Here is a 24139-nt window from a genome sequence, read left to right on the forward strand (position 1 = left end):
TAGAGAGCAGATCACAGACACCAAGACATGTGACCTCGGGCTGGAGAGGAAATTTAAATTCCTGGACAAGAACAATGCAAAACACAAAGAAAGACGACACTAGAGCGTCTTCGGATGTGATCCCTTTCACATTAAGCCTTAGAGTCTCAAAATATCTGTAAAAACTAAAAACAGTCAAGGTCTAATGCAAGAAAAAAAACCCATCTTCCTTAAAATCAAATGTTTAATGAAAATAAAGTAAAATACAGCAAATGCTGCTGGGTTGTGTTTTCTGATCACAAGAGACATGAGGAAACAAAGAAGTGGTGAAATTCTGTCAGAAAAATGTAGATATCAGACACACAGGTTCAAAATATTATTTATTACTGAGGGAAATCTGTCATAGTTACTAAAACAGCAGAGTCTACTTTTATTAGGATAAAAAAAACATACAGGAAATATCTTAAATTTTGTCAGTGTCGTCAAATTTGTCAGCACAACCAGTCTGAGGAGCATATGGTTCATGTGTTTATGGGATGTCTGTGTGACTGTGTCTGTCCTTGTTCTTTGTTCAGTGTTTGTTGAGTCTTTGGATCCTGTTTTGATTTTGTTATTCATTCGTGTATGTTTTTAGTATTCAGTATGTTTGTATATCTTGGTGTCTCCGTCTTATCTGTGTTAGTGCCTCCATCCCTCTTTGTCATCATGTTTCCCACCCATCCTTATATGGATGTATTCCAGTTTACATGGGGTGGCCGGTTTTCTCGGTGAAGATGAGTCTTGACTTTGTTTTTGTGTGATTGTCTGTTTCTGCACCTGATGTCTCTTCGGCTCCGGCTCATTTTGGACTGCTGGTTTTGTGCTAGACTTTTTTTATTTGCAGAAAACAAGTTAAAGGCTTACATTTCATTTTGTTTATTTCTCTGGTCTGCATTTGCATCCTCTTTACAACACATCTCATGACAGCATCATATGTTTGTATAGCAGTGATGTTAGATGGTATTGTTAAGTCTTACAGTTTGAGAAATACCATCAATGTATTTGTCAGGCAAACTAACATTCAAACAAACATAGAAACTAAACTAAAACTAATCAATAAAGCCTAAACTGAAACAAGTTAACAGGAACTAAACTCAGTTGAAGACACTTTGAGAGCACAAACCTCTGCCAAGGGCCCTCAGTCTCAGGGCAGTATTTACATATTTACATTTAAGGGAATTGTTCTGTATTTTCTTTGTATTTGTTTTTTTTATTTGTTCTTTTTAAACATACCGTACTTTAAGAAGTTTGCAGTCCATGAAAAACAAGTGTGAAGTGCAGGTTTTGTTATTCACCTTGTTAAGTAACTTGAGCTCTTATACAATATGATACTACAGTATATTTCAAACTGGGTTCATTCTCTTCCAACTGACAATACTTTCTTTGAAGGTGTAACACATTTGGGTTTCAACATGAAAGAAAGGCAGATGTGAAATGTAAAAGTGAGGTCAGAGGTCAAATATGGTCAATATGACATAATATTTAGTGTCTCCATATATATTTTATTTTCTATAAGCCTGTATTCTGCCAACACAAACAATAGCTGTAAGAAACATGGTTTTAAAACCTTGAAGGAGAGGTCAGACGTCAAATGTGACATCATATTTTAATCATTATGTGCAGGTTAGGGCTTTCTATATGTTGATAATGCACATCACTTGTAAGAATCATAGTTTTTCAGTTATAAGGCTTTTTGTCAATTTATGACCAATGAATCATTAAGTTGACCTTGAAGGCCTTGATGGATATAAAACTAATTTTAATGGATTATTAACATGACCCCGCTCTACAGCCTACACATTTTCTCAGAAGTCATTTGAAACTTTCCAAGCTATCGTGCTTATAGACAAGAAGAATGACACACACACACACACACACAATACCAAAAACGTAACCTCCTTGGCAGAGGTAACTATACAATTGTACTTAGGCACTGATAGCATTTGGTTTCTGTTAAGGAAATATTAAAGTGTGCGTAAAGCAGAAAGTAATAGACGGGCCAATCATTCTTATATCTGTATTCACCCCCTAGAAGCTCATTTTGAGCCAACAAGAAGCTGCTATCAAACCAATTTTATGTGTTTTAAACCATCTGGCCAGGTTTTAATCATTAAACCCATCATCATGACCCAGTTCATCGATAATGAAATACTAAAGCCCTGACAAGGCCCCCAGGAGTGCAGTGAGCTCTGTCATGAATACAGAACCACCGAGTTGTGTTTGACATCCAGCCAAACTGAACAAGAACAGCTCTGCCTGGCCAAAAGGTAATGACTGCAGTCTATTCAATGCTTTATATAGAGAGCAGATCACAGACACCAAGACATGTGACCTCGGGCTGGAGAGGAAATTTAAATTCCTGGACAAGAACAATGCAAAGAAATAAGGTACTACTTTCTTTACGTCCTGAGGAGGCATTGCCTGTGTAAAGACATGATGCCTGTTATCTCAAGTGTTAGGGGCTTAAAATATGTCAGTTTGTATATTAACTGATAGTTTTGTTTTGTTTTTTTTAAAGTGAACAAACCTGAGGCCTATTTCAACAAAAACTCATCTGTTTTCAGCAAAATGTAAAACACACACCTTTGACTTGTAAATGGTAAATGGCCTGTATTTGTATAGCGCTTTACTAGTACCTAAGGACCCCAAAGCGCTTTACACAACCAGTCATCCACCCATTCACACACACGTGTGTCTGTTAATCCACAAACCTTTTACTGAGAATATAAACAGAATATTTTTCAAAAGGCAAATAAAGCATATATGACTTCGGGCAATATTGCCTGGATTATGTTTTCTGATAACAAAGAAGTGATGAAATGCTGTCAGAAAAATGTTGATACCAGACATAGAGATTGAAAATAAAATTTGCTTGATGAATGAAGTTATAGGTTACTAAAACTAAACTTAAAAAAATCAAACCAAAAAGTACTTAACTGAAATAAAATTTATGTAAAGCAGACTATAAAAAAACTTGTTCAACTTTCATGCCAGGTTGAGCAAATATGACAAGTTGCACCCACAAAAACAAAGCTATCGGTCTAATCTGAACAGAAGGAAATCGTGGAGTTTCCAGATGGGCCTCATAAAAAGTTTTTTTTTCTATAGCCAGCCCTGACATCATGGAATATATCTATCTTTCAATACTAAAACTGAGGCAATTTAATATCTGCGATTTAATGTAACATAAACAAGAAGGAATAGGAATCAAGAACCAGTTCCTGTGGCAAACTGGTTCCCAGTAGCTCCGTATCTTGGACTTGTTACCTATTGATTGCACTAATCAGTTCCACTTTCAGTTGCACTAATCGGCAGATTTTAGTTAAGAGGATGAAAAGGGTGGTGCAGTCTACAGAGCGAATAAGGACATCACTTTTACTTTTAGTCACAAACAGATGAGAGCTCGAATGTAAGAGAAACAACTGCATTAAGCGGCTAACACAACTTAGCTAGCATGCTAAGGCTAAGCTAGCCAAGAACCCAGAGTGACATTGAAGCCGAGTGAGTGCCGAGCCCAGCCCTGTAGCCTCAGGATTATACTGTTAAATGGTAATTATAAGACAGTGTGCTTCAGGTTATTTTACAGAGAAACGTGAAAGTCAAGTTGTGTAATGAATCATTTTTCCCTGCATTACATTTAAGAAACGTGTTATTATATGTAATAATTACTTTATGATTTACTGTATGATCCTGATCACAAAACTGAACATTTGACCACAATGCAGGCAATTATTTTACAAGAATGTAATGTTTTTGATATGCTGCTTAGCAATGGTGGTGACACTCAAAGTGGAGTCAGTGAGAGCCCAATGAGAATCAATAAGATATCAATAAGGAATTTCATTGATATGTGATATAGATAATGGAAGTGTAATTATTAAATTCTTATCAATTCTCTCCCTATAAATAAGCACCGGTAACCTCAGTGTTTTATCGGTTTCTTTCATAAATGGACTGGTTAAAGTTAGAACAACATTATATCCTACATCAGCACTCAGAAGCACAGAGGATCTTTCTTTTCAGATCTGGTTCCTTTAAATAAAATGACCCCATGTAGACCTGTTGTGTATTTCCTGCTGTTAAACAGAGAATAGATAAACACGATGGCAAAAGGGCAGGAGGAGGACGTTCGGCGCTCCTGTGTGACCAAAAGCTTCCATGCTTCTTGTTGTGATTCTCTCCAGTGTTCGTTTAATCTCTTTGACAAAGCCTCTTGCAGGAAGCTATGCCAGATATGTCCGGCCCGTCATGGCTTTTCCAGCAACGCCAGTAAGTGAAGAATAACACAGTTTCACTGAACAAATCCCAATCGTCACAAACAAGGCCAAACTGAACAACAGAGTGTTTAACCAAGACCACGGTTGTGCCAACTCTGGGGCATTCTTTCCATATTTTGATTCTAATGAGTCATACAATGCCTGAGTGAATTTGAGCAAAACAAGGACTTCAGGGCCCAGATCTGCTATTTTGGTCTCCTAAAATATTTTCTTTTGGCCTGATTGTTGACAACCATTTAAAAATCATTTCCCTTAAGGGAGGCCTAGATTTTAGCACTGAAAGCTGTTTGGAGTCTGAAGTTGGAGGACTATAGCTTCACATTACAGTGATTTAATCTTAATTACACTCCAATCAAAGCTTTTCCTCACTCTGTAATTATGCAACTTCACAATCAACAACATCTGAAAATCAGCTTTGCTTTCCTAGTCTTTCCAGTATGCAGGTACGGGGTGTGCACCTGTAGTTTGTTTTTGTTCAGATGGCTGAAGCTGAAATGATAAAAGTTTACACTAAACTGGGAGCTGGTTCCACAGAAGAGACGCCTGGAAGCTGAAGGCTCGAGCTCCAATTTACTTTCACATACTGTAGGACAGCGGTCCCCAACCCCCGGGCCTCGGACCGGTACCGGTACCGTTTGGTGCCGGGCCGCGAGAGTTGAGGCTCAGGTGTGAAATGTACGGTTTTCAGGGTTTTTATCGGTTTTCAGCGTTATTTTGTTATTGTTTTTGTCGTTAACTTGGTTTTCCTGGGTCTTTTCACATGTGTTATGAATAAATCTTCTTTTTTTCGGTACCGGTACTAGTTTTATTTTGTTGTATTTATCCGCGACACCTTAAAGGCCGGTCCGTGAAAATATTGTCGGGCATAAACCGGTCTGTGGCGCAAAAAAGGTTGGAGACCGCTGCTCTAGGACCCACAAGTAAGCCCACAGGCTGAGAACAAAGAGCTGTTTTTGGGTGATACGGTATTATGATGTCCTTAAAATAAAATAGGGCCTGATTATTCAAACCTTGTTTGTGAGGAGAAGGATTTTAAATTTCCGGGTTTAACAGGGAGCAAATGAAGAGAAGCAGTATGGGAGAAATATGCTCTCTCTTTGTAGCCTAGTCACTATTCTTGCTGCAGCATTTTAGATCAACTGAAGGCTTTTCAGAGTTTTTAGGACAACCTGATAATAACATGAGTGAGTGAGTTTCACACACTTCTCACACTTGACAGGATTTTTCTCATTTTAGACATATTGTGCAACACAAGAAAGCAAGAAAGATATCCTGCATATTTGTTTAACATGTGCATTGAAGGTCAAAATTGACTCCAAGATTCCTCACAGGAAGCCAAAGTAATGAGATTCAGAGCAAGTATTTGGTTAGACACATTGTTTCTAGGATCCTCTCCTTTCTTTCTTTCCCTTTTTCATAAAGAGATTTTTACTCTATGTTTCAGGGTGTTTACACTCCTTGTGGAAGAAAACTGTAAGCACACCATCAAATACTATACATCGAAAGAAAGATGTGCTGGGCATGGCTCTTGGAGCAGAAGCTGTTTTTTGTTCACAAGCATTTTCCCACTCCTTTCCTCTCCTGTTATCAACAGGAAAGCTGTGAAGCCTAATATTACTTCCCTTGTTTCCTTTCTACTCACAATTGCAACCTAAAGCAACACAGTGTTGCATCGTTCAAGGACATTTCATATGCTGCTCGTGTATATTAATGAGCTATTTATGTGCTTCGTATTCGGGGTACATTTATGATGATTCAAAGCAAATCTTTAATCTAAATGCAAAAAAGGTGAACAGTTCCTGTTAATTTTAACTCAACAGACCGCACCTGTCTACAAACATGTTTAGAGCGTTGGCTTTGCCACAGGAGCAGCGTGATATTAAAACACATCCCTACTCTGTCTACAGAGTGCAGCTGCCGGGTTTGATTCTCTCCACTGGGCCTCCTGCTGCTCTTTATTACTCTGCTTCTCTAAAAGAAAAACAGTGGTTACTGGATATAACTCCAGATCTATGAGTAGCCAGTGTCACTGGAATCCAGAACTCAGGTAGATGATGATACCCCATGAAGGTAGTGAGAGGTACTTCATTTTATTTTTTGGAAACTATCCCATGATGCAAAATCTTCGTGCAAACGATGTTTCAACACAGCTAATCAAACATTTATTAGTCATAAAACTTATTTAGGCAAAATTTAGCCGTCTTACATTTTTAAAACCTCGCTGGTGGATTTCTTATGCTCATTCCTGTTTTTGACTAGAGGATGAGGAGCCAAAACCAACTAATTAAATATATTAAATTATTAATTGAATGTCTCAATAATTAACTACAATTACAATTTTGATTAAAGCCAAGTGTGGCACACAAATGCCACCAGCTGCTGACAACTTTAAATTCCTTTAACTAGAAGTGTCCTTTAATTGTGTTTAGAGGTGAGGAGCAGGAGCACAATCACATCTTTGTATGTCTGACACACATGACAATGAATGTGTTACTTAATTCTCTACTTTTTCCCTTTTTAGGCTCCGTAGTCACTGCTCTGTGGCAGTTTGTCTGACAACTGCTTGCACTGACTGCGTAAGCAGAGAAATATTCTGACGTAAAAACAGTTTTGTGCGAAAGTCTTGAGCCACCCCTCATTACTTTATTTTGCATCCAATGGACCAGATTCTCTAACTTTTTAAAGGTTCTCTTGACCAACAGTCCTCCAGGTTTTCTAGAGATCTTTCAAAGTTTTTCTTTGAACACCTCCTTGTACCATTTTGACTGTATATTGTAATATGCTCTTCATTTTACGCCACCAGCAGCCTTGACATGTCAGGATTTCACAACGTGGATTGCTATGGTGATGGAGCCGCATTAACCCCCCCCCCCCGCTTCACAGAAATTAGCAGAAGCACCTTTGACTTTTGAAAGCTTGCTTTCTGCCACTGATTACAAAACAAATATCTACCTGCAATGAAACTGTACGTTGCAGAATTTAACAGACTCTTGAGAAATTTCACAGTGAAGGGCTCATTTTTCATTTTCCTCAAGGCCACTGGGCTCGCGTTTGTTGAGGGCATCTGTAGATCATGTTCTCCCATTTTATGTGGTGGCCTTTGTATGGCTGACACTTCGGTTATAGTTTCCTTTGTGAAGAATTGACCTCAGTGCGGCTTCCTGGTTATCAGCTAAACTTATTTCTGTAAAAACCCATACTTGGAGAAATTGTTGAAAATGACACTTTATTCTGCTCTCTGTGGTGCCGCACTGAGCTTCACACTCTGGTTTCAGTTCCCTGCGATAACAGCAGGCAAGTCGCTCCACCTAGTGCTCACAAGAAGAACTGCGTGACTTCATAAAAACCTTGTGTTAAAACCAAACCGATCTTTTATGTAAATGCATTAAATACATGAGCTTCTAGGAGACCGCAATGAAATGTACACATCAGTTTAACAAAAACTGAAACCTTTATTTCAGATTTCATTTCCTTTTTCTTACAAAAAAGTGCACCTTGGAATGCTCGTTGTTAAATGGACCCAGTATGTTGTCACGGTTGCTTGAAGTTGATCCTTTTCTGGTGCATTAAGACAGCAGCCACTGAATTACCCCAAACCCCTCCCCCTGGACCACAGAGCCGAGTGTTAAAACGAGGTGGCCTGCACGATTTCTCCTTAAACCCACCCACTTGCCCCCTCCTTCCCCAGTCCAGCTCTCCTAGTTAACCTTACAGCAGCGCTCTACTCCTTGGCGACTGCGAATGGCTTCTCCACTTCAATTTTTCCACAGTCGTGAATGATGACATCTTTCAGAGGTTTGTCACGCCCGTCGGTCTTCGTTTCCTCGATCTTCTTCACCACGTCCTAGAAGATAAAACGATGAACGTACAGTTACATTTTCCCCCTCAACAAGACAATAAGTACATAAAATCAATACAGGGTTAATTTGAAAGAAATGTACTCTTCTTCAAAGTTGAGCAATGTACAGTTTAACCCTGAACCACAAAATACAATTTTTTGAAAGCTTAATAAAAACATTTGCATAACTTTATATATTGCTACATGCAATTTATGGCCTACAATGCATAGTGCACTTTACTTACAGTTTAAAGAACAAAGTACAGTACTGGAGTAATGTCCTTAGTTGCATTCCACTTGGTTAAACTGGTAGTTTTAATACCCGAATAAATACTGGTTAGAAAGAAACCACTGCTGAAGCCCACTACTGTAACAGTGCAGGGGTCTTTGGGTGTTGCATACGCTTAATTTCCAGCTAATCGTCACATACTTTTGGCAACTTTGGAGTCACACACACCACTTCATCCTAACTCATCATGCTCTCCCTTACATTTTCATTTTCCCATTTATTTTCAAAACCTGACATATCTAGAAGTTTAGGGGAAAAAAAACACACTGTATGATAAATTATAAATTATGTTGTGCTGCTTTGATGTGCAGAGCACACAGTGGTACCACTTTCTACCTTGCATTTACTTTTGATCTCACACCCAGACACGTGGAAAGCTACTAGCAGTTTTCTACTCTTTGAGCACTCAAAGCACTTTCTTACTGCAAGCCTCATTCACACAAACATTTAGTGCTTTTTTTGTTTGTTTTAAAAGCCACACTCACACTGATGATGCCTCAGAAGAAACTCAGAGTTTAGGTATCTTGCCCAAGGATACTCTGACATGCAGACTAGAGAAGCCAATGAGGGATCAAACCGCCAACCTCCTGATTAGTATACAACCCACAATCTCCTGAGCTACAGTTCTCCCATCGGGTCAGTAAGCTGGCTCAATGATCTCATGTAGTCTGTAGTGCCCCATTCTGGTTTTCTTAAAGTTTGTGAAAAGAAACCAAACTACGGGAAAAGCAACAAGTTTAGAAACTCAAACCGACTTTGTATGAAAGCATCGACTCAAAAGGACACAGACAAGCTCGCGCCAGCCTGCCGAGAATTCCAGGCATGTCTGGACTTGCGTACATCAGCAGTGACTCCTTGGCGTCACACATGCCTAAACTGGGTCAAAGATCTGGGAACAAAGGCAGCAGCAGCATGCAACTGTTATTTATGTTTGCACGGGCTCACCTACAAAAACTCTTTACAGTTTTAGGCAGATTTTACTGACTGGGGCTATTTTAGTTGTCTCGGCTTAAACTTAACAGCACATATGTGTGCCTGATTTATAAGAAGGGAAATAATTTTATTGCAATTATTTTATTTTCCCCAATTGCTAAACGTGAGTAAGAAATTGAACAATAAACTGATCAACTGTCTGTTTTAGTAGCTCAGATCAGCTCCTAGAATTCATATTTCAGGTGATAATTTCCCCCATGACTCAGTGTCACACTCACCATGCCCTCCAGGACTTTTCCGAACACCACGTGCTTCCCATCCAGCCATGGAGTCTGAACTGTGGTGATAAAGAACTGGGAGCCATTGGTGTCCTTGCCAGCGTTGGCCATGCTGAGCCAGCCGGGCCCGTAGTGCTTCAGCTTGAAGTTCTCGTCAGGGAAACGGTCTCCATAGATGCTCTTGCCTTCAAAGAGAAAAAGGTTTATATATTAGCCATTTCCACTCCCTCCCTGCACTGACCTTTGCAACTCATTTGAATGGCCTGATTGCTGCAAACGCTTATCTTCACTTTAATTATTCAGGAACGCTGAAAGCAGTCGCTCTCGGAATGAACTCGACCAGTAAAGCCACAAAAATGGTAAAGGAGTGTTTGTGAGCTGAACAGGCTCTTAGCACACAATAGATATGTGGATGCTGACTGTCTTTGGATTTGGCTAGAATTGAATGAGTAACCTTTTACTTGCCAAACCAATGTGCTAACCACACTATGGACAGAGAGACTTAACTATGTCGGCAGATTGTGATTACGTGCCTAACCCCAGCCCTGGTGCATTGTAAACCCAGGACAGTGAAAATGCTAATTAATTCCTGCTAGAAAAAAAAAAAAAAAAAAATCTGTCCAGTCCTGACGTCTCACCTCCAGTGCCGTCTCCTCTGGTGAAATCTCCACCCTGGATCATGAACTGCTTGATGACTCTGTGGAATTTGCTGCCCTTATATCCAAATCCTTTCTGTTCAATTGCAAATTACAAAAAATTATCATGAGCACCACTTGAAACATCTGAAATGAATGAGCAGAGAAATACTGATTTTAGTTTCTGCCCATTTTGACCAAATCACCTCCTTCAGTTTATTCACAAATAAAATGGTCAATGGTGACAAAAGAAATGGCTTCTCACCTCTCCTGTTGCCAGGGCAGCAAAGTTGTCAACTGTTTTGGGAACTGTTTTCCCAAACAGTCCGATGACAACCCTTCCAACGTCTTCATCACCAATTCTAATGTCGAAGAAAACCTATTAAAAATACATTTAAAAAGGCAGTTAATAAAATCATTTTACACATGTTTTTGTTTGTTTTTTCAAAAAAAATGATTTTTTTAATGGATTTCCATCCATCCACATTCTTCTGCAGGCATGACGGTAGTACTGTAACCCAGCGCTCACTGTCACAAGCTACCACTGCCATGGTCTTCAGCAGGACACAGACAGACAGCATGTCCTCCGTCCGGCCAGAGAAGGAGGCGTCCAAATGCTTTAACATTTGCATCATTTTAGGCAAATGCAGCGGCTCAACTCTGAACCTTACGTTCCCTGCCCCCCAGTTCCACTATTCACCAGAAGACTGGATCCAGAACTCAAGCTGTGTGTGGAGGTGAGCCCAGCTACATCTAATTTTAGTTCTCAATCTCTTGAACTAGCTCTGCCTCCTTCCTGGGAGAGGTGATGTCCTGATTCGTGACCCAAGAACCAGGTTACCAACCCAGGATCAGTGCTCAAAGCCCCCTGCCCCCCTCCACAGCTTGAGCCAAGTCACTGATATTTAACAAAAAGTAAAAACTGGTGGTTCAGAATACTTAAATAGGTAGTTTATGTTCTTCACAACACTGAGAAGATTAAACTCCATGTAATTTAATGAACTGACAGCTGCAACCTAACCTCCCCGAGTAGTTTTCCTGCAGACACTTCCATGTGAAATTATAAGACTTTTAAAGACTGCTCATGTAAGCAAAGCAAGAGCAATCATTAGACTCTGAATTTTTTTGTGCCTTTCTTCCCTTTGAGGTTGTCAAGGCACTTGCAGTTATTTGGTGGTAGGTCTGAAGAACACATTTAGTACATTTTTCTTCATCTAATGGCCAAAAACAGCAAAATGCAGATTTTGAGTCTGGGGAAATCTCGCTACTGAAGGACAATTTTAATTTTCAAAATATCCCTGGTGTTTGTTTTTTTGTTGTTGTTGTTTTTTTGGTTGAATATCAATCTTATAAGACCTGCAACATAAAAGTCCCGATGGTTAATGTGTGAAGTCGTATAAAGACTAAAAGGGTTCTCCCCCTCTTTTTTGTATTATAGTATAAAATATAACACCGAAATATCGTTTCAGCTGGCTTCATTATTGCATGATAAAACCACGGGAGGAAAAATCTTGCTTAAATTCAACTCTGACCTATGACACCACATATTATACATTTATCTAATAATGAAAGCAACTACTTGATGTTACTTATTGGGTTTTATAGTGAGTCTGTTCCAACACGATGGCTCAGTTAACGGCAAGTTTAGAGCCTCCTTCAATCTGTAGACGTGGACAAACCAGACACAATATGCCAGACAAAAACACCCGAACCCCACACAGCTGCAGTTTTATCTCTTTATATTAGGTAAATAAATGAACAGATAAGGAAAAGCCAAAGAAAGGTGGGGCCATTTATGAACAATGTGTTTGGGATTGCATAGTTAAGATAAAGGCCTAACATTCTTGGCGAGCTAGCTCCATGATCTCCATGGACAGCTAGCTCTGGGATATTAGTCCATCAGCGTCAGTTTAGTCCTGACCTCACGGAGTGCTCTATAAATGCAATCACAGCTGATATCGGAAAAGCTTAAACGCCTGCTAGCTTAGTCAAGCAGACGGCGTCCTGCAGGCCAGCTTGGTTGTGACGTGGCTTTATAAGCTGCAGCTTCCCGTTAGCATCAGTGCACAGCGAGAAATAAGAGCAAAGATTTCTGCTAACAGGCTAACACCCACCTTCGCTGTTACTTTGGGGCCTTTCTTCTTCTCGTCAGCAGCCGAGCCATTCGGGAAAGCGAGAAAAATCAGGGATCCCACAATAACTGTAACAGCTATGAGGAACTTCATCTTTCTCTCACAGAGTCTAACCATCAACGAGAAAAAAAAATTAACAGCCCGGGATCGGCCTGTTAGCGATGCTACGTTTATAAAGGGCCGGGGGGAAGGAGTGAGTGGGTATCCGGGGGTGGAGACTGTGGAGGCGCCCTCTCCAAAGGCTACAGGCCGGCTCGACCACACAGGGGCGGGGTTTCAACCCTGCGCAGAGACGCACGGAGCTTTGATTGGATCACGTACCGGATAAGCCAATCAAATGTAGACGCGTAACATTCATTTTTTTTTCTCTTTTGAGTGTTCAAGTATTCCTAACAATGGAAAAGAAATGTTTCCGTAAGAAACGTATGGACGATGGGTTTTCTTGTCCTTACACAGACCAGTTTCTGCCAGGCTCACTTTGTTACCGATATCATTCATCATAAACAAGGTTTTATACCTGCAGATAAAAATACAAGTTGCCTTAAAAATGTGTTTTGCTTTGTGTTTTTCAGTTTTAAGTTTTGTCATATGCAAGTTAGCACAGGGTCAACATTGCAATGAAATGTGTTTGACGAGCAGCAGTCACTCAGCAGCATGATACAGTAGAAGAAAATATAATAAAATAAAATAATAAAAAATAGAAAAATAGGAGCAAAATGTTAGAGAGACATGGTAAAAGAGAAAAGATGACTAAATATATATGTATCTATAAATATATGTACACTAGTGATTAAATAAGAAAATCTTGAAAAGAAATATGACGGGAGGGCAGATGGGATGTTGCACAGGAATGAGCAGCAGAAAATTACAGTATTGCACTTTTAAATATAAATATCAATAACAATAAAGTGAAGTGACCAGTGCAGATTAAACAGAGTACTTGTGAAGCTGTAGGGTAGCTTCTGAGTGCTGTGTTGTGTGTGTTTAAGTGTTGTGGTTGAGGTGTCGTATGGCTTGTGGTAAAAACTGTTTTTGAGTCTTGTAGTCCGAGCAGACAGACTCCTGTAACGTCTGCCAGATGGTAACAAGGAGAACAGCTGATGTGCTGGGTGGCTGTGGTCCTTGATGATGGTGTGTGCTTTACAGAGGCATCGCTGGAGATAAATGTCCTGAATGGCAGGAAGCCTCGTGCCAGTGATGTGCTCTGCTGCCTTCACCACCCTCTGTAGTGATTTACGGCTGCTGGCAGAGCAGCTTCCGTACCAAACTGTGATGCAGCTCGTCAACAAGCTCTCAATTGCACACCTGTAAAACTTTGAGGTGATGTTGGCATTCATGCTAAACTTCCTCACCCTCCTCAGGAAGTAAAGCCACTGGCGAGCTTTCCTGATAGCAGTGTCTGTGTGAAGGGTCCAGGAGAAGTCCTCAGCGATGTTGACTCCAAGGAACTTGAAGCTGCTGACCCTTTCGACCTTGACACCGTTGATGTGGATGGGCTGGTGCTCTCTGACTGGTCGTTTCCGGTAGTCCACTATCATCTCTCTAGTTTTGCTGATGTTGAGAGTCAGGTTATTTTCCAGGCACCACTCGTACAGTGCCATCACCTCCTCTCTATAGGCCGTCTCATCATTGTCTGTGATGAGGCCTATGATGGTTGTGTCATCCGCAAACTTGATGATGATGTTGGACTCTTGTTTAGCAACACAGTCATGTGTGAACAGGGAATATAGGAGGGGGCTAAGCACACAACCCTGTGGCGTACCTGTGTTTAGGATGAGTGATGAGGAGGTGTGCTTACCAACTCTCACCACCTGGGGCCTGTTTGTGAGGAAGTTTAGAATCCATCTGCAGATGGATGTGGATATCTTTAGGCACACAAACCACTGATACTGTAGACTACTGAGACAGCCAACCAGGGTCTCAATGAGTCTGGCCTTATTACACTAATATATTTATGTAACTAAGGAAGAGGAAGGAAAAAAAATATAAGGTTGGACTAGATTCAAACCCAGGACCTTCTTACTGTGAGGGGACAGCACTATTCACCCAAAAGTGTAACACAAAACAACCTAAATGATATCCTAAAGGCCACAAAGAGACACAAACATGATCAACAAGACAGAAAACAATCACAAATGCAGAAGAGATGCAACAAAAAAATAAAAAACTACCACAAAAAGACAAAGCATGCACATGCAACTAAAGTGAGAAGCAAAACAAGAGACAGAATATCTACAAACTAATGGAAAAGCACCAATAAATGAATAAAATGACCAGAAAGCTATGCAAAATGCTGGAAAACAACAACAAAAAAAAAATCATACTAGTGTGGCTTGAAGAAGTCCAACCCCTTTCTTTCCAAGCTCCTTAGCCTATAGAAAATTTCATGTCACATAACACCAGAATGGGAATCAAATCATGCAGTTCAAGTACAGAGGAGACTCAGATTTATTTATTCGCCACCTAACACAGCACTGATCCATCAACACCGTGTTTCTGGACCCTTTACACATTTATTGAACCACAAATGCAAATTACCTCACAACAGCATCTAATTTCCATTTTAAGACAAATGTTCCACTGTAAGTTCATCAGTTGATTTTATTTTAGCAGGTAAATGATGAGAAACAAATAAAACAAACCCATTAAGAAATAAAGGGGGGGAAAAAAACTTCTTAAAATTCTGTCTATCAGGACTCATTATCTCTTACAGCCCACACAAACACACGTAATATTCTGCATCACCAGTCGCACGACACACACTTCTCTCTCTCCGTATACATTTTAATGACAAATGCAAATGACAGAAATGTTAAAAACATGCAAGACGTAATATGAAGTATGTGAAGTTGAACAGATTGTACTTGCTCAAAAACAGAAAGAAAGAAAGAAAGAAAGAAAGAAAGAAAGAAAGAAAGAAAGAAAGAAAGAAAGAAAGAAAGAAAGAAAGAAAGAAAGAAAGAAAGAAAGAAAAAAAAGCAGGAGTTTTGAGAATTCAGCTTACATTCACCTTCTCGGCAAACCTGCCGCCTCCGCTAGTGCAAAGAAACGGTCCTGCTAAACGAAAATGTCACTCTCGTCTGTGTCATAGGGTTGCATTAAGACTCCATTGTTATTATTGCGTGCCTTTAGTGGCCGTCTGAGGTATACAAAACATTATTTTACATACTGTAAGTGATACAGAAACCAGTAACAAGAACCCATGAAGAAGAATCTCCTTATATGCTAGGGCTGTAAGCAGAGGAGTCATACTGGCCAGCTTTCACTGATTCAAGCCGATCGTGTGACATGATTAGAGGTTGTATGACTGAAACAGGAAAAAAACTGCAGTAACTCTGACAACGTCTTTTACTTGTTTTTATCTCTAATGAGGAGCTACTGTGGCAATTACAGTCTGAAACAAGCGCCTTTTGGATTGACTGCCCCTCGAAAATAGAAGAATTAAACTACAGGTCTAAGCTCTCAGTGACATCAGATAGAGCCAAGAAAGAAAAGAGAAAAAAAACAAACAAACATCCGAAACCAGGTGTTTAATGCAGCCCAAGTTCAGCTTTTATCTTACGGGGATTACCTGAACGTAGGACGTCATAATTTTTGCAATTTCGGCCCGGTTTAATATGAGCATCAACCCTTATTAACAGTATACACGGGGCAGATGAAAGATAAGCAATAACAGGTCCATTTTAAGTTAAATAGCTGGTATCTCACTGTAAACAGAGCTTTACTGCATAAAGAAGGACCCGCTTCAGAAGCATATTTCAAGTCGCCATATGAGACTTTCTTATTCATTATTAAAAAAATAAGGATGTTGCTGTAGAAGTTTCAAGCTTAAAATGTCATTGTATGCCAGAGTGTTTTGGTCAAACACTAGAAAAACAAACAAACAAACAAACAAAACACAAGTTGTCACAGTCTAGTGTTTTCTCTGTGCTAAGAAATAATATAAAGTCAAAGTCAAGTATGCTTAGATAACATAGATAACAGTTCTTACGTGTAAATAAGTCAGACACTGAGTAATGCTTGATAAACATGACAGAATAACCCTTTAAAGCTGTTCTATTGACTAAGCTCTATGCACCCAAAGTTGAAGAAGCAAATCTATCGCTTAACTCTACCACATGGTCACATGTGCATCCGTTTCCAGTTTCAGCTGTTCGTGTCACAGCTTCAAGGTCATTTTTGTTTGTTCAGCTCTATAATATGGATAAAATATTTAACAATAACTTCTCGTGTATTTTCTCAAGGCACAGCATACTGAAGATATGCAGGTCAGAAGGAAATTTTGCTGAGCCGACAAAACTCTTTGGAGTTTGCGAAGATGGCTTTCGAACTGCATCCAGTGCATAGCCTCAAGCCTCAGGCCACCTCGCGGCAAAGTTCGACCTTAGTTTCTGTGTCAGCCCGAACAAAATGAAGGAAGGACAACAGAGGGGATCAGGGCAGGCTGGATGAGTCCAAGGGCTGGATTTAAAACTGGAGATCTGGCAACTCCATCCCGTCGACCACGGTAGGAGTTGAGACCTCTCCGGTTCTTTTAAGCTCCTCTCACCGTCTGCCATGCTGACAGTCCGCTGGAAGCAAACCTCAGAAAGGCTGCTGGGGAAGTAACTCTGAGTAAAGCAGTCCCTCTGCTGAGATGGCATCCCCGAGCCCAACTGTCCGAAGCGGGCGCTTGCAGACCAGCACCGGTGTGAAGTAAAAGGTGACGTTTCCGCGGCGCCACACTGTAACAGGCTCTGCTGGGTTCAGGGACAGCTGCTCCCGGGGCTCCATGTGGGAGCTATAAAACTCCAGAGGGGCTCTGAGCTCCACCTTGCTGACATCGACAGACTGGAGGCCACAGGCCTGATTGCAGGCCACCCGCGCTCCGGCCATCACCGCCGCCACCTGGTTCCCCCAGTATCCGTCTACTGTAACCAGAATGTGGTAGGCCAGCGTGTGGAAGTGGATCCGAGTGAGATCGGCTTCTGACGATGGCTCACTGCGGCCGTGCTGCTCCAGGATCCACAGGAGGATGTCGCTGACCCGACCCACATCCGGGATGCCTTTCCAGGCCTCCATTTCTGAATGAGGTCCCTCTCCGGCCTGAGAGAGGAAGAGCAGCTCCTGCTCGTTCAACCCAATGGAGCTGACAATGGGCATAACCTGCTAACAGGAATCAGGAAAAAAAACAAACAAACAAACTTTAAATATACAGAACTCCACGGGGATGTGAAGACACTAAGCACATGAATCTTTGCTGGAAGAGATTTTGTTAAAACTCAGAGCCACAGCTGCGCTCCACATGTACCTCCTGCATTATGCTGTTCATGTAGTCTTTGTCGGTCATGCTCGCCAACTCCAGGTGGATGGGAATGTCTTTACGGATGTCAGATATGGCCGAGACAGCCTGCAGACAGGAAGCAAAGATCCCAGAATTATATAGCATAAACCTTCGTCAAGGCAGCTCAGTCTCAGGCCGGTGTTTACGTCTAAGGGAACGTTCTTACACTTATTTGGATCCAAACTGTAACATGACAGTTAGAATCCACATATATCATTCCCTATATGCCTACATGGTGTCACTACACACACCAGCAGTGAGAAACATAGTTTTAAATAGATCTGTATAGCAATATTATCATTTGACTTCAGATCAATCTGTTGATCTTAAAGGAAAGGTCAGAGGTCAAATATGACATGATATTTTAAATCTTTACTGTCTATATGGCGACACACTTGTAAGAATTATCAGTCAGTTATAAGACTTTTTATCAATTTATCAATCATGAAGTTGACCTTGAAGACTTCGGTGGATGGCAGCCAAATTTGAATGTATTATCAACATGACCTCGCTCCACACATCTACAAAGTTTGATCAGAATTCATTCAAAACTTTTCCAGCTATTGTGTTTACAGACAGAATGACATGCACGCACACAAATGCTGCCAAAACCATAACCTCCTTGGCAGATGACCTCAGATTATTTTAGTCATGAACACACAGATAAACTGATGAATAATAGATACAAAGCATCTTCTATCCCCTCGTTACAACAGTGCTTCAAACAGAACTGAAATAGATTTGTGTAAGAAGTGGGTGCAAGGCTGTGTGTGTGTGTGTGTGTGTGTGTGTGTGTGTGTGTGTGTGTGTGTGTGTGTGTACGTACGAAGAGAGGCACTTTTTACATTAAATAAACTCAATCAATAAATAAAAACATATACACTTCTTGCCTGCTGGATATACTGCTGTCTCTGTATTATTGCAGGGTCTTTACAATATAAAGCACCGACTGCCGTGAATCTGTGTTATACCAAGAAAACTGAACTGCGTAACAACAAATAATAATGAAGATTAAAGTTTAATAAACTAAACATGAAAGCAGAAGATGAGCTTAAAGCCAGCTGACCTCTTTCAGCCGCTCCTCCCACAGCTCTCGGCCCTGACCGTCCATCATGTGGAGCCCAGACAAGACAACAAGCTCGGGCTGGAACTCTTCCAGGCTCGCCACAAAAGTCTCCAGTGAGCTCATCTTCCCGTTGGACATGTCGTGAGAAAATATGAAGCGGTTGGCTTGAGGTGCCTGAGTTGAACCCCATTTCTCACCTGGAGACAGAGAAGAGGAGCACATGCACACAGCTGTGATATTACTCATCCAGGCTGAAGTGAGGGAAGAAATCTTGCCCGGGCTGCAGCGTCTTCTTCTTTACCTGCTTTATACTCCAGGATGAGGTGAAACTCATCCGTCTCCTGAAGGGAATCTGGGGGAACAATTACCTGCTCATCCAACATCTCGTGAAGTTTAGGACCAACTGGACCACAAAGCAAAACCTGTTACATAAAACAATATTTATAAGCTCTTCATCCAGATACTCTAAACTTCCCCAGCCTGGCTACCATTTACTTATTTTTGTGCCACTTGCTTAGAATAAATTCCTGGATCTGTGACAGAGATGCTCTAATATCCAGAATTACAGTGTTATAGCGTGTTTGGAGGGCTACCAAAGCAAAAAGCTAATGCTTCTAAATAAATGAAACGTTGTGTACGTGTTTAAGACAGAAATATCAAACTGCTGGTCTACCATCAGATCAGGGTATGTTGCAAGCTTCTGAGCAATCAGGGCAGCATTTCCTCCCACGTAGAACTGGAAGACAACACAAAGATTTTTTGAGAAGGAAGTATTTATTTTAAAAAACATTAAAAGAAATAAAGGAAACAGCTGCCTGAGGAGTAAAGCAGCCCTCTTGCCTTTGCATTGGGGTACTCTGCTGCTGCACGCGCAATCCTCTGAAAAGCCTCCCTGTCACTGAAGAAGCGCTCAGCGGCCGCTCCACGCCCCATGTAATGGATGAAAGCTTCCTTCAAGTCCTCTTTGGAGTGCAGCACTTCGTGATCCTGGCCGATGCCAGGATCCACAGCCAGAGCCTGCAGGAGTGAAACTCCTGAGACCACCACGTCCACGCAGGCATTTACCCTTAGAGAGGCAAGTACAGACTACGGGTTATTTCACGGGTAAATCCGACAAAATGACCAAACTGGTGATGTTAAAAAGGAGACAAATCCACCAGTGTGGTGTCAGTGTCACAAAACAAGTAACAATTCCTTCATTAAAAACATCAGGGTTTTGTACAGATGCAAGGAAAACTTGCTTTAAAAGGTACTTTTTGTAGTTCCCCTATCACATTTAACTAACACACCAACAGGGGGCAGAATTACACCAATGGGTGTGTTGATGTTTTTGAATGTTTACTAATTTCTTTAAGCCTTTAAAACAGAGGTTTGACGTTAATGGCACTTATGGAAAATTGTCCCACGTAGCCTGTGGGTCACAGTAAATGTTGTATTCTTTATGTTAAGAGTAAAAGTAAGGGAATTTGAAACCTGCATATTCTAATCTACTAACACAGGTGAATAAAATGCGAGTGGATACCAAACAGCTCAACTGCTTATTTAAGAGCAATCACAAATCTTTTTTGGTATTTTGTTTGACTTTTCCTGATTGGTGGAGACAAAACACTATTAGTGTTCTGCAATTAATTGAAATCATGGCTTGCAAGAGTAATGAGAACGCTCAAAACTTATAAAATGCAAAATCAAGAAAATTGTATTTGAGAATCATCAGTGGACATCCAGATAAGCTGAATTGGTTTTACCACTCATGTTAAATAAAGCATCTCTTCCTGGCGTCACAGCAGTCCTGGATGCAACTATCCTACCATTTCAGTGGGACTTCCGGTGTATTGTTTCACTTCTCCCACTTTAAAAAAAAAAAAAAAAAAAAAAAAAAGAAAGAAAGAAATGTGGCCTTACATAAAATGGCAACGGGAAAAAAAAAAAAAAAAAAAAAAGGGGGGGGGGTTCCATCCCTCCAGTGGGCCGTCCTTCAGCTTCAGCCAATCATCTTTTGCCATGTGATAATCTGGTTGCGTTTATTGGCCATTCCAAAGCAGGCTACAGGTTGCAAATGACTTAATTCTCTTAGACACCTCCTTCTCCTCAGCTCTGACTCATGACAACACATTCCTTCACACTGGCAGAGCAGACTACAGCCTCTTCATGTGCACAGCACAGCACCTTCACAAATCTATTTCTTACAAAGACCTCTGTTAATGTTTAACTCTGTGACTCACCCCACTGCCACTCTGCTCCACTGCCGGGTTGGTAGAGTTATCAGAGCCTCCCAGGCGCTGGAGATCACCCGCTCCAAGCTGTTCTGACTGTTCAGGTTTTGAGATGAAGTCTGGAAGTTTGGCAGGCTGACGTACTGCAGGATCTGCTCCGGCAGCTCTGGACTGCCGTAGAAATAGCCAACGGCTAGTGCCAGCAGGGCCGCTACCAAAGCCTTCCTCCACATGATGCTCTCCCACACACTCCTGAGACAAAGGAAGTCGGACACTCTCGCTTTAATATTAACCATTGGTATTCAAAACTCATCCAGTCATGCAGGAGATGTTTCATATATTTATACAAGCTGTAACATTTTCTTAATCTTGCAGGTGTCTTAACTAAAACTATTTGGTGTTATCTATTAATGGATTGACAAAAAAACAAACCAAACAAAGAGCAGCTTTTTAATTATTTTTAATTTTAAAAAATGTAAAAAAAAATAATTAAAAAATCAGATCACCGTAAAAGTCTAAATTCCTCTAAATGTCTTGTATCACACTGGAATTAAGACAGGGGCTCCAACAACTGCAGTCCCTCCAATGGCCACTTGAGGAATCAGTCCTCTACTAAAACATCAGGTTTAACACCAAAATAAATAGGTTTACAGCCTGGCACAGGACAAACAAACAAACACACCCACAACCTTACCTCTATGGATAGTGTCCTTCAATTAAATCAACATTAGATGTTGTTGTTGTTTTAAACATAACATCGATTTGCATTTTGCTAAGGCTCAAAGATAAAGGTACATTTCTGTTTCACACAAATTTGCTACTTTTTAACTTTTAAATCTGCAAGTTTGTTTATTGTAAATTTCCACATTTGTTTGTGGACATTTCTTTCATCCAGTTATGATTCGTAAATTGATTTATGTATAATGAACTATACTATACTACTATACAATGACCCCCTTCCGTCCCCCAGCCTCTTATTTATTTATTTATTTATTTATTTATTTTTAACCTAATACAATTCACATTTTCTGATTCAGATTATCTCAGTTGATACGATCCAGATTGACACCAAGATGAAACTGCAGGTTTAAAATATGATCTCCGTGTTTCGTGCTAATAATACCAAGAGTTGCTCTGGTAGGCACAGGGAGCCCATTGCCCTCTAAGCTGCAAATATACTGTGCACATTAATGCATAGTATGCTGGGTTAACTTAGTGCAAACGTGGACACACAGAATGTGTTAGCTAACACGCTAGCAGCCCTCAGGCTGTATGTTTGCTCACAGTTTAGCAAAGATAATCTGCATGTAGCAAGTAGCTTTAGCTAGTCGGGGTTATTCGGAGATCTCATTTAGAAAGGAGGCTCGCAGCCAAACACTTGCTGTACAGTCGGATCAGTTTAACAAACAGCTCTTGTTACAAACGAAGTAGCCAAAGCTTCACTGTAAGTTGTCAGCGGCACGTACCGAAAATCTGCTTTAAAGGGATTCAAAGTCTGTCAGTCACGAAGAAGATCCAGCTTCCTGGTAAGTCACACAAAGTAGGTCCAGACACCGGAAAACTACCGGTGTATAGAGGGAGCGGCAGCTGAAGAAGTCGGTACAAGTCATTCAAGGAACACGGAGTGGGGAAAAGACGGCAGACCGCCAGCAGCGGCTTCCGTCTACCGTAACGCGCATGCGCTACTCCACGCTGCATTGAGGTACTGTTGTTAAAGTGGGAAGAACAGGAAAAAACGTTTCTACTTAGGAGGATTAAATTTTACTCATCAATACAAGATGGTTATTCCAGCTCAAACCGTCAAACTCGGTTTAGTTTATAATCCCAAGTGACTGGAACCAGTTAAAAAAATAATGAAATTTTAATTGCAGTTTTTACTTTTATCTCAGATAACTAATGTCACTTCACTGTAATAGCCTAGGGCCTGAGACACAACCAAGATCACAAGCATTAGTGAAAGACACTCCTTATCAGACTGCTTTAAAAATCCCAAATGACAGAAAGCATTATTTATTGTTAAATCCTTTGGTGAGGATAGGAGGAGGGAGGTTGGCCCGCTTCAGGCGTCTCAGGAAGTGGAGGCGCTGCTGGGGCTTTTTGGTGATAGAGGTGGTGTTGGTGAGGTGAGGTCGTCTGAGATGTGAACTCCCAGGAACTTGATGCTGTTAACAGTCTCTACAATGGAACCTCGGATGCTGAGTGGTGTGTGGGTGGAGCGAGTCTTCCTGAAGTCGACAATCACCTCCTTGGTTTTGTCCACATTCAGTGACAGGTTGTTCTCGCTGCACCAGTACGCCAGCTGCTGAACCTCATCTCTGTACGCCGACTCGTCGTTGCTGCTGATGAGTCCAACCACGGTTGTGTTGTCAGTGAACTTGATGATGTGGTTAGAGCTGTGTAGGGCGGTGCAGTCGTGTGTCAGGAGAATGAACAACAGTGGGGCGAGAACACAACCCTGAGCTCAGCCTGATGGTGCTGGAGATGTTGTCGCCGATTTGGATGGACTGAGGCCTCGCTGACAGGAAATCTAGTATCCAGTTGCAGAGAGAGGTGCTCAGTCCCAAACTTGCTGAGTTTAGCTCACTGATATCTGTGCATTGTATAAGCTTTGGGTTGTAAGGTCATACTTCCCATAAAGCCCAAAGAAAGCATACTCTTCTGACTTGATTGGTTTGTTTCTTTTATTCAGAGTGAAAAGGTTTGACCTGGTTCTGAAACAAACAAAATAGAAAGCCACTCAAAACCCCAGCCACATAACATCAGCACAAGTCCTGCCTGAACTGCTTGTTGTTACTTCCTACTTCTTACTCCAAGCAAAGTGGGTGTGGCAGCTGTGCAGAAAAATAAAGACTGCACTTTTTTACTGTATTTGCCACACTCAATCACTAATTTATATATTTAAAAAAATGCATTAGATTGGGTATTCAAATTATTTCAAAGCCTTTGTGGATATCAATATTGTTTTTAATCGAAACACTTGAACCCAAACCAGGCTACCATAAAGATTAGGCTGAACATATCAGAGAGTTTCTAGAACGGAGTGCTGCCAGAAACATTAAATGACCAAAGACAACAAAGTGCAACTTCAGATGCTTGGGGCCAAAATATGAAATAAATATGAGTTAAAGATAAGGGAA

The 24139-nt window shown here is 40.9% G+C and overlaps 2 protein-coding genes across 3 annotated transcripts; both read right to left on the reverse strand.

Annotated features, from left to right (window-relative positions):
* Positions 1 to 7727: 7727 nt before the first annotated feature.
* ppib (peptidylprolyl isomerase B (cyclophilin B)) lies at positions 7728 to 12610 on the reverse strand. Its single transcript, XM_005931680.3, has 5 exons — positions 12383 to 12610; positions 10534 to 10647; positions 10272 to 10365; positions 9634 to 9818; positions 7728 to 8139 (listed from the first exon to the last, which is right to left on the reverse strand). Exons 1-5 carry the CDS (start codon positions 12515 to 12517, stop codon positions 8017 to 8019), a joined length of 651 nt encoding a protein of 216 aa, XP_005931742.1. The 5' UTR covers positions 12518 to 12610; the 3' UTR covers positions 7728 to 8016.
* Positions 12611 to 15323: 2713 nt separating this feature from the next.
* adpgk (ADP-dependent glucokinase) lies at positions 15324 to 22686 on the reverse strand. Of its 2 annotated transcripts, none has more exons than XM_005931682.3 (8): positions 22469 to 22686; positions 21012 to 21254; positions 19630 to 19855; positions 19463 to 19525; positions 19091 to 19211; positions 18790 to 18986; positions 17691 to 17789; positions 15324 to 17545 (listed from the first exon to the last, which is right to left on the reverse strand). In XM_005931682.3, the coding sequence occupies exons 2-8, from the start codon at positions 21233 to 21235 to the stop codon at positions 16985 to 16987; spliced, it is 1491 nt and encodes a 496-aa protein (XP_005931744.1). In that variant the 5' UTR covers positions 21236 to 21254; positions 22469 to 22686; the 3' UTR covers positions 15324 to 16984. The 2 variants fall into 2 exon arrangements, with proteins under 2 accessions (XP_005931744.1, XP_005931743.1); XM_005931681.3 differs by having other exon boundaries at positions 15324 to 17548.
* Positions 22687 to 24139: the final 1453 nt, after the last annotated feature.

Source organism: Haplochromis burtoni, unplaced genomic scaffold, assembly GCF_018398535.1.
Source record: "Haplochromis burtoni strain Fernald_Lab_line unplaced genomic scaffold, NCSU_Asbu1 Contig_145, whole genome shotgun sequence".
Taxonomy (NCBI): Eukaryota; Metazoa; Chordata; class Actinopteri; order Cichliformes; family Cichlidae; genus Haplochromis; species Haplochromis burtoni.